The sequence below is a fragment of the Cryptomeria japonica genome, chromosome 11, assembly GCF_030272615.1.
Source record: "Cryptomeria japonica chromosome 11, Sugi_1.0, whole genome shotgun sequence".
Classification (NCBI taxonomy): Eukaryota; Viridiplantae; Streptophyta; class Pinopsida; order Cupressales; family Cupressaceae; genus Cryptomeria; species Cryptomeria japonica.
Window position 1 is genome coordinate 439,899,990 of NC_081415.1, and position 11,597 is coordinate 439,911,586.

General features: G+C 34.5%; 1 protein-coding gene across 1 annotated transcript; it reads right to left on the reverse strand.

Moving 5' to 3' along the window:
* Nucleotides 1-8,436: 8,436 nt before the first annotated feature.
* Nucleotides 8,437-11,373, reverse strand: LOC131041389 (uncharacterized). The gene is made up of 3 exons (XM_057974442.2): nt 10,133-11,373; nt 9,867-10,039; nt 8,437-8,935 (listed from the first exon to the last, which is right to left on the reverse strand). The coding sequence occupies exons 1-3, from the start codon at nt 10,634-10,636 to the stop codon at nt 8,812-8,814; spliced, it is 801 nt and encodes a 266-aa protein (XP_057830425.2). The 5' UTR covers nt 10,637-11,373; the 3' UTR covers nt 8,437-8,811.
* Between the last annotated feature and the right edge of the window lie 224 nt (nt 11,374-11,597).

Consider the following 11,597-nt stretch of genomic DNA (forward strand, 5'->3'; position numbering starts at 1 on the left):
TGTTTATTGCATAATGAATTCATTATATAATGCCACTTTAATTTGATTATTTGCAAAACTATTTAAATCTCATGCTTATAATGATCATTCCTATTTGATTATTGGTCTTAAGGAGGTTCATATATTAATTCACATTAATTTTTGACTCATAGCTTGATGTACTGTAATAACCCACCATATTTAACCCAACAAAATTTGACCATTCTTTTTTTTTTTTGTTAAATTTAATCATTTGTGTTTGATTCAATTGCATACTCTGGGCATCCATCCATTCGAATTAGGCATTCATCCATCCGGGATGAGCATCTAACCATACGGGTTAGGCACTTGTCCATACGGGACATAAGATTTCATCTATCCAATACGAGATAGGCATCTACCCATACGAGGTAGGCATCTATCCAAATCAGGATAGGCATCTACCCATGTGGGGTAGGCATCTATCCAATCGGGATAGTAGGTGCTCTGGCCAGAGACTTAGACTCATCGGGACCATTCGAGTCCTGAGCCACTCACTAAGTACTACACTCTTCTAACAGAAGTGCACCGAGGTCGCCGTTCTTAGGAGTAATTAAATAACATAATATAGGCTCGAATTCCGCCTCGGAATTTGGCTTAAAGCCTCGGGAAGTCAAGTGAATCCATACGGGATTCCTTCCGGGTATGCATTGAATTACTTTTTCCCATTTTAATTATCTTTCAAATTAAGATTCTATTCAATCCTTCTATACCAAGCCTAGACCCCACCCACGAACGCCTGAGTACGAGGGACAACTTCGTCCCAAGACTGCCTACATACCCGTTTCGGCACGAGATCAAGGCGTAAAGTATGTAGTTCTATTTTCTACTCTATGGTTTGATGTAAATTGATTAGTGGGTACACAACCCTTTCTAGGGTCAATGTCCCAGACAATTTCTCTGCGGTTGCTACCCATGGTGGTAGCGCTTAAGCAAAGGCTCAAGATGGCCTATTGCTTGTGGCCTAAAACACTAGATCCTAAATTCTTATCATAAGCGTCACCCATGACCAAATGTCAATCGACAACAATTCTTCGAGATTAAGTCAATTTCATAAAAGCATTTCACTCGACATCCCTATAGGGGTTTACTATAGTTTAACTCAGCGAATGAAAGATCGTTTTAGAATTATCTTATTAAATTATTGATCTAAGGGGGATTACCCGCCCCTTGGATTTTAACTTCTAAGTGTCCCTTATTACTCCCCGACGATCTATAGGGACAATGCCACAGACGTCGTTGATGTAGCTTTATTAGGCATTAAGTGCAGTAGTTCAACACGATGACATTACTTGTAAGCGTGACCCAGAGGCACTGTATATACCGAACGCTACTAGGTTTTGGTTTTCCAACTTCCTTTATTTAATTTTTGAACTTATGATAAACATCATGCTTGAAAAATAATTATGAATTTAGATATTGCAAGGCTCAATTAATTGAGATAACTACTTGATGAATTACATGGAATAAAGCCATAACTAACATTATTTATTATTCAAAACTTGAAATATAACTTTGCATAATAATAACGATTGGGAAAATTGCATAATAATAACGATTAGGAAACTTGCATAATAATATTTAAACGTGAACTTGCGTGGAGATGGAGAAGCCAATAAAGGTAATCAATGTAAGGAATTTGCATGAGGCGAAGGTAGTGAAATTACATGCGAGGATATCACTTATAAAGCCACTAATCCCAAAATAGAATTTAGCTTCAAATCATTTAATATGGATCAATTGCTTAAGTGGATAAAAAAAAAGTCTAATTTATAATATTTGGTATAGTTTAGTTTGCAGTTTATAAATTGCTAAAACTAATTATAAATCTAAATTTTTTTTACCTAAGTTAAAATTTTATTAAACTAAAATTATATATATATATATATATAAAGAATTTAATTAAACTAAAACTTTATGTATATATAAAAAAGATTTAACACTTAACATTTAAAATTAATTTTTTTTGTTTGTTTAATGGCATGGTACCGGGGAGTGGGAAGGGCCCATGGCTCCCATCATCACTGCGGGCCTGTGGGCGCAGGCCCGCAGAGATGAGGGGACCGCTGTGGTCCCCCCCACTACCCCGCGGCCACTGCCGTAGGTTAGTGGAGGGTACCACTAGGTACCCCCTCAACCTGCGACATGACTACGCCGTCCCCTCCTTGCAGCAGCCCACATCCCTATGCAAATCATTTCGCCGTACATTTCTTCATACTGTGTTGCATCATCTTTTTCTTTTATTTTATTTTCTCTTGCGATAATTTAACAACTTATATATATATGGTTTCCAGTTTAAATTATTTAAGCATAGAGAGTATTATATAACCAGTATATGAGAGATGAATATTAATGTAAACAATAAGGATTTATTTGCAGGAGTGAATAACATAGAGGGTTATTCACAGAGAGATCTATTCCTCAGTTTCAACTATTATTTCCAGAGAGAGGCAAATAACCAGACATAAAAACATTAATGGAACCAAATGAGAATATCACAGAGAATTATTCACAGCGAAATCTATCCTTTCATTTCAACTAATTTTCACAAAGAAAATATATATAACCATACTCAAAATATTAATGGAAGCAAATGAGAATATCATAGAGAATTTCATAGAGAATTATTCACAACGAAATCTATCCTTTCATTTCAACTAATTTTCAAGAGAAAATATATAACCAGATAATAGAAAAATATTTATGGGATCAAATGAGATCAAGGATTCATTCACAGGAGATATATTCTTCAACTTCAACTGATATTCATAGAGGAATTTTGATTCAACTATTATTCACATAGAGGTCTATTTAAAGAATGAGGTTCAGATTTCCTATTCAAAAAACCAGAGAGATGAATTAGAGGGAGGAAATAAGGATTGATCTAATCTAATTCTCAGCAAGGAATTGAAACAAATTCTTCTTCTTTTTTTTTTTCTCTTACTAATGTAATACTCAGCAAGGAATTGAAACAAATTCTTTTTTTTTTTTTTTCCTCTTACTAATCTAATACTCAGCAAGGAATTGAAACAACTTGATCTAATTCTCATCAAGGAATTGAAACAAGATTGATCTAATCTAATTCGCAACAAGAATAAGATGCATGATTCAAAATAAAACAAAACTGAATTAAAAGAACCTGGATACTTGAAATTGATGTAGAATCCCATATGAATCCTTCAATTAGCCTCCCTTGATCCTTCAAGCTTGAAAAAAAATTCTCCAAAGCAACCTTAGCTATTCTCCAAAATGAAATATGACTACCAAAAACAAATAATTGAGAGAAGAATTTCTTCAAGGAAGAACCAACTCCCATTTTTGAAAACTTGCATATCATTTATAAGAAAATTCCCTCTATTCCATTATCTAGAAAATTTAATTACAAAGGAGTTTCTTTCCCAATTTTGGACTTCATGCAAATTGATTAGACTTAGTGGAGGAGTTACATGCAAGGTGGTGGAGAATCCTCTAGAAGCTTCTTATTCTTCCTACAACATGTGCCATAATTGAATGTGGAAAAATAAATAAATAAATAAGAAAAATGTATATTTTCCATGTGTGTGTGTGTGTGTTTTATTTTATCCTTTTATAAAATTCATTCAATCATTTAAATAGCTTATCCAAAAATATAATAGAATAGTATTTTAAATCCAAAAGTGATAAAGGAGGGTTGTGACATGTACATCAAATGAAGGTGAATTTATACTTTTCAAGGTGATGCACCAACTCTAAGGCCGATTAAATGTGGAAAACATTTAATTTATGATCATTGATCCTTATCATATGTACCTAAGATGGTACATTACATTTTTACTTAGTGATTTTTTTCTATAAGAAGATATTTGATATCATTTTAGAATAGTTTTTTGGAGCTAGTAATAGAGTAAGAAAACTAAATCTAATATATACTGAAAATTTATGAAATGCATAAGTTGTATCTAAGTAAATTTTTTAGATTAAGTATTTTGTAGATTAATTCTCCTCTAGGGAATCTAATTTGTCTTCTTCATCCTTACTCATATGGATTGAACAATTCTTCTTTTAGGGAAACTCTTGATTCTTATTTGATTTCCTCCTTCACATGCAAGCCTAGCATTATTGATCAAGTGGGAATATTAATCCAAAATTCCCTACAATCACTATGATGTCCTTGGGGAGAATTGAACATTGGTCTACAACATGAGAACCAAGTGGTCCAATCGATTGACTACAATCTCTTTGACAAGTTGTAAGTATTGAGAGAACTTATTAGATCAATTTTGCAATTATGTATTGAAAGGTTGAGTCCTAAATTACATTGAATATATTGTAGCTATAATGTAATTGCAGTTGAGAAGTAATAAATTAATTCATTACATGAATTGTCTACTTTTTGATGTGTAAAGTTGTTAAGTGTTATAATTTGTTGTGTACTTATTGTCTTTAATTATACCCTCCAACTGTAATTATGTTAGATGGTATTAGAGATTATAATTGATTTTTGAAAGAAAAAGATTGAATATAGTCTTCCAACATCAAGTTGTTGGCTAGAAGATTCCTTAGTGAGTTGCAATATAGTTATGAATTGAATTTTTTATATTGTGGATCACTTTATACCAAATCTAAAGATAAGATTCATCCATGAAGAGTGAAGAGCTATCAAGGTGTTATCCATATTACTAAATGTTTGATATGATAAAAAATATCTAGTCCAACTAGATGTTATTGAAGAAGATTAAAGTGTTGGCAACATCAAGGAAGGAAAGCGAAGGGGGGGGGGGAGAGGTGGGCGCGTGAATCAATTTTCATGGGATTAAACCAATTAAGCACAAAATCAAATCTGATCAACTGCAACAAAAAGAAAGATAACAACAATAATAGCAACACACATAACACCAATATTTTTGACATGAAAAACCCGACTAAGAAAGAAATCACGGTGGAAACCTACCCACAATAAGATGATACTCTGCAATAGTATGTGTAAATATTACATTGGGGAATGCACATACATTCAGGCACACTGTCTAGAACTCACTACTCAAATTACAATGATCGAGAAGGCTCCAACCCTTAGGGAAGGTTCACTACCTTACAATAATGATTAGACTATAATCTGGAAGGAATGGACTACAAAGATAGCATCTGCTAATGCTTGATGACAGTTCTGATTAAGCTCATTTGTCTGCCCTTCACCAGTCTCTGTTCAATACACCACACTGAATGATGAATTTGTTTGATCACACATACACCATTATTTGATAATGTAGACACAACACCAACACCCAAATTACATGAATACTACACCCATTTATACAGATCATCAACCTTGAATACAGGGTCGGCCAGACGCTTAACACCTAATTACAAATTTACATCACCCGATACATAAATCAACCTCTAGACCAATACAATGACATAGATATCACAACGTGGACCTAAATAAAATCTCCAAACACTCATCACCACTGGAAATCTCGCCAAGACCAACCACAACACGTAACACCACCAAAATACTGCATAACATGAAGAATGTCACCAGACCAAAAAGATCATCAAAAAATTGCACAATAATCAATGTAGACCACCAAGACAAATAGGACATGATTATGAAGCACCAACAAGAATGTTAGAACCATCCACAATAGCTGCACCAACACGACTTATTCAAATCTTCATCGATCAACACGCTAACACTCAAGAACACATAACAACAACAACTCGGATAAGAAAGATAACTTCAAGAACACCAAATCACAAACGATATGAAATGAAGATACACATGAACATCCAAAACACTCTCCCAAATCCTCAACCAAAGATATGATCATACCAAAGCACAACAGATCAAATACTAGACTTTGCCAACCACTGAACATAAAGACCAAACCTCAAACCAGATCAAATGATATGATCAAGTAAACTTCTAGATGACTGAAACCAATAAGGAATGAAGTAGAGATACTAGAGATACTTCATATTGAACCACAAATCCAAATCAATTCTTAGCAATCAACGAAACACCAAACAACTCTCTGAAACACAAAACACGAGAATATGTTGACATCAATGACAACAACACATCCTAGCAGCAAAAATATCCAACATGAAGAAGGGGTCATAACCCTAGAGCCAATGCAGGTGAAGAAAATGAGCGTGCTAATTGATAAGAAATTGAACAAGTTGTGAGGGAAGAAGAGGATTGAGAAGAAATGATGTTAAATTCCATTTCTAAAATTGGTAAGAGAACTATAATTGATAATTTAATTAGGCCGTTATTTTGAATCTTGAAGAATCAATTGATTGGTTAATTGATATAGTAAAAATAGTTTGAATATGAAAAATCTAGGATCCTGAGAGAGAAAAATTTACAAACAAAATATTAGAGGTCATGTTGCTATATGGGGGAAGGAGATTCAATTAGAAAGAAAGAGAAAATGAAAGCTAAATATTGGAAAATAAGATACAGTTAAAAATAAGTTTATACCTAAAGAATATCAAATAGAAGAAATTACAAAATATTGGACAAAAAGAAATGAGAGTTGAAGAATATATAGATGAATTTTATAAGTTGATAATAAGAGTTGGTCACCATATGATAAGTCAAGAGCAATGAAGTATATAAATGGTTTATCGAATTTATTCAAGAAGAACTAAGTATGACTAAGATAAATTTTTTTTGAGGAAACATATCAATTTTATCTAAAAGGTAAATATACGCTGAATAGGAGGTTTAAGAACAAACAAAATAGTGAGGAAGAGACAACAAATTCAATAGAGGAAGACATCAAGGTAGTGGTAGAAGAATTCATGATGAACAAGTCGAAGCAAAATACATACTTGAAGGATATTGGAATGATAAACTAGAGAGTTAATACATACTTTAAGGATATTGGAATGATAAACTAGAGAATTATTAACGAGGTGGAGGAAGATGTAGAAGAGTTGGTGAAAGACAATTTAGAATAAATTGATTTAAAAGTAGAGTTGAAGAACATAGAGCATTTGAATATACATTATTTGAAAGATGATATGATAAAAAATCGAGAGGACAACTAGAGCCACACTTACTGATGAAAATGCTTATTTTTCATAAAGCAAGTGTACCTAAAAACTATGTCATTACTAGTTAAGAAAAAATAGTTGAAACTTGGAAAATATCAAAATGCATCAATTCAAAGGGAAATTTTATTTAGAAATGTGTGCAAGTCAAAAGGAAAATGTTCCAAAGTATTTATTAATAGTAGTATCATTGATAATCTAGTTTCAAGGAGATGGTAGAAAAGTTGAATTTGAAAATGATATAATATTCAATTTATACTCTATTACACTACTAGAATATTGTAAGATTGAAAGAGAAAGATTGAATGTATTGATATAACTCTTCTATTAGATTAAACAAATTTCTTTTCTATTTGATGGTGATTTTTTTTTTTCAAAAAAGGGTGGTCTTTAGTACTTCCAATACTTGGTTCACTTACATGTTGAAATTATTTTCTATATACTACTATGAATTTATTTAATATTTATAATGCTTTTATATGACGATCCAAATCAAATTCAAACAACTTTATACTATATTTACATCTATTCTCCTATTTGCTTGACAATTTCAAAGATCATTACCATAAGAGAGTGTCCTCTTGAAGCACAATGATATACCTTCCGAGATATTTTAAAACATCATCATATATCAAACATTACCTTTCGAGATATTTTAAAACATCATCATATATCATACATTAGAAAGTAGTAGAACAAATGAAGTTCAACTAAGTAATTAATAAAACATATGTAATCAACATATATGATCAAATTTGAATACAAAGGACCAATCCATGATCACAAACTTGACACAAACCATTAGTCTCAACCCCAAACATAATTCAAATTTAACATAGAAAATGATGCATTTTGCTAATAAAAAGATGATATTTCAGCATAGGTTACTTAATTACAATAGTACCCCTACTCTTGCATTTACTTTTCATAACAACACTTAATATCAAAATATACAAATCCATAAATTATCACCTATTAGATTTACATTAATATTTTTAATATTTATAAAATTTATTAGGTTGAATACCCTTACTCTTTGATTTGTTTTTCATAACTTAGCATTTAATATAACAATACCCTAGCTCACTAATCATCACCTACTAGATCTATGTTAATTTGTACAAAATATTTGAAAATAGTTTTTACGAATTTGATTTTAACAAGGCACTTGAATTCAAGTAAGATCAATACATTAACTCCATTACAAACAATATTATATAGCTTCTTCCGAACATCAACATTAGATGATAACAATTAGAATCCAATGATTTACCAACTGAACTCAATCACTAATTTGTGCTAGTGAATTAACTTAAAATCATCCCACCAGTCTATTTTCCCTCATATTAATATGATGTAAAATTTAAAAACAAAATATAATTTAAAACAGTATTTGTCAAATTTATATCCAGGGATTTCTGTGAACACACATTCCATTCGAATGCCACCCCTTACTGTCATTGCAGTTATACCTCTTGCATGGGTAATGGGGGGCATTCCTAGGATCAATTTTTTTATGATCTGTAATGGTGTTATTGTCTATACTATACAGAATGTGTCCTTCCATGCGAAAGCCCCATCGGTCAACATATGTATTTGTTAGAACTTAAAATACGATAGATAGGTATAATCCCACTACCAGTCTTTGAGCTGTTGCAGGCAGGTGATGAAGCTCATATATCTTTGCACTTGCTTCAGATTAGTATCTGAAGTTGATACATTTGTTTGCTCTATACGTACACTAGCTTCAATTCAAGCAGCTGCAGCTGTTGGAGATTTGTGAGACGGAGGAACCTCTACTTCCCCTTGCATATCAAAAGCATCCTCCTCCTCTTCTGAATTCCATAGAAAGTTGGCATAAGATGCCAGAACATAGCTGTGCACACATGCATCCGAATTAATTAGTGGCAATTGAAAGTCCTGCATACCTTTCAATACCATTAAAAAGAAAATTCGGTAATCTCAACTATTCATACCCAAGATCAGAGTCGTCAACTTATGTTAAACCTAAAACTTCAATAGCTACCACTCTTCAATAGCATGTAAAAAGTATGAGAATGCAACATCACATTAACATTTTGAAGAAAAATGTCACTGAATTTACTCCGAGAACATGCAGAAGCTCCTGGATGGAACCACTTTTTTAGTTAGTAAAAGTTTAGCTCCCCATAGTTTTGTTTAAAATAAAGGATATGTGTTGATCCGAGTCAATTTGGCACAAATACCCCATTTAGTACCAAACAGAGTGGTTGAAATTATTTTATTGTTGTTAGCTGTTTTTATGCTAGTCTTTTGCAACAGGATATTAGGAGCCTTTTGAAAGTTAAAACCTGTTTATCCTTTAATAAAAAAGACCAGAGCGGTTGAAATTATCCATGACAAATGATGCACTGTAACTCTTAACTCCTGTAAATGAATGCAATTTGTAAAGTATGATTCACTGCTCATTATCTTAGAGCTGATTATATCACATAGAGGCCTGGACGTAGCCACTTTGCAAATGAATTCTTGTAGATTAATTGAAAAGCCCTTAATAGGATTGTGTCTGATGTAGCAGGAGGTTTAATTCCTAATTCACTCATCTTACACATCTGAGTTAAACATACTATAACACTGTGTTTGTTGAGATAATTCTCTTAATTTCAAGTCCTAACCAGTCCAGATTCTCAACACACACGATCATAAAAAGGGGATCAATGGCAAACACACCAGGGTAGCTGTTGGCAGGGTGGATCAAGGTTCAAGTCCTAGCTTGTCCAATTCTGCAATACAATGGAATCAAAACAGTGAAAGAAAGGGTTACTCACCAATCATCAGGGTTAGCCTTCACAGCTTGATCAAAGTAAGCCTCAGCACGAGGCACATCCTTGCGAGTATCCCAAATGAGCTTGGCATAAAGAGAAAGCACCTCACCATCCCCAGGGCTGGCAAGTATAGCTCTCTCATAGTACTCTTCTGCCTTAGCAAGTTCACCTCGGACCTGAAACAAATTTTAATCTTAATTTTAAAAAAAATGTCACTCATTCCTACAAATTTGGGGTTTGAAAAATCACTCTGCAAAGCATCCACATACCTCATGTAAGAACTTAGCATAGTTCCTTAGCAAAAGTGGGTTCCCCGGATTGGCCTCCAGCATTTTCTGATAGTAAACGTCTGTGCTATTCGAATCACCACCACCACCACCACCAGCAGTACCACCACCGCCGCCGCCAGAGCCAGGGCCACCACATTTATGAACACCGCCACCCACGCCAAATTCAGAACCCTCTCTATTACCCACTAAACGCGTCCGTACACTGGACTTTTCTCCTACTAAAGATCTAAAACCCTCTTCTTTCTTCCTCTCATTGGTGGCAGATTTTCGATCTTCAACAATAATTGCATCAGATTTCTTAGAAACCCTGATCAAATTCTTCTTGGGTTTCTCCACTCCTGAATTCCGGTTCCCCTGGCAGACAACACAACTGCTGGACGATGGTGTCCGTACAGGTTTACAGAAACCCGGACCCGCATCCGGCTCTAGCGGAACAGGTTTAGCCGGGCGCAGGCTAAGACTAGAAGAGCTTCGCAGCAACATTTCTTCAGAGACAAAAATAACTTACAATTTCCAGTTAAAATTAGACCTATGCAGACCCCAATCTACAAATTTCAGTTAGAATTCCACACCTATGTTAAGTAAAATCTCATTAGAGGATTCGCTTCGGAGAGCGCTGCTCTAAGAGCCTCCTGATACGCCATCACTTAGGTGCCCCTTTTCTAGACTCTCTATCCAGTAAAAGGCAATTTCACCGCCACCCAATTACGCCACGCAATTGTCCATTTTACAAGGCCAAGGCAGATATTTTAGGAGAAATGATTGACACCCATAACGTGTCATGTTTGGATTTCACCGTACTCAATACTCACGGGAGCAAAATCGGATTTTTTTACCCACGCTGGCTTTCAGTGAGCTAGCCACCTGCACCTAATCGACGGTTAGATGTGCACACATTTCTAACCAGCGGTCCAGATCAGAAGCTTCCAATGACACAAGCTGTCCCGGTCATCCTAAACAGTCCTATCTTAGTTCCAGCGTGCTTCATGGCCCTTGTCTTGTATGCTAGATTTTTAGTTGTAGGAGTTTCAGTTTATTGGGATTCAAAGATGATGTCAATTCGAGGTGACGTCCAACGTTCGTAAGAAATGGAACGGCTTGAGATCACAGCTGGCCTCCCGTCCCATAGCAGGGATTTGTTAGGTCTGGACAGGCATTTTCATTTCGGGATAAGGACGGAAATTTTTTATGGACTTGATTTCTAGCTCATTTTGGGCCATTTGTCATTGATCTTATGTGGAAGGAATAAAGCTCACTCGAGAGTTGAGAGAGCAGATGGGATAAGAATTTTCTTTGGAGATGGGACAAGAATTTTCTTTGGAGATGGCATCCAGTGCTACATTATTGATCACGGACTCCACCCTTCAAGCTGGTGCAAACCATAGGCCCCCCTCCTTGCTTGTCATACCCTACTTTAAAACCTTAACTTGGCCACTTAGTTATG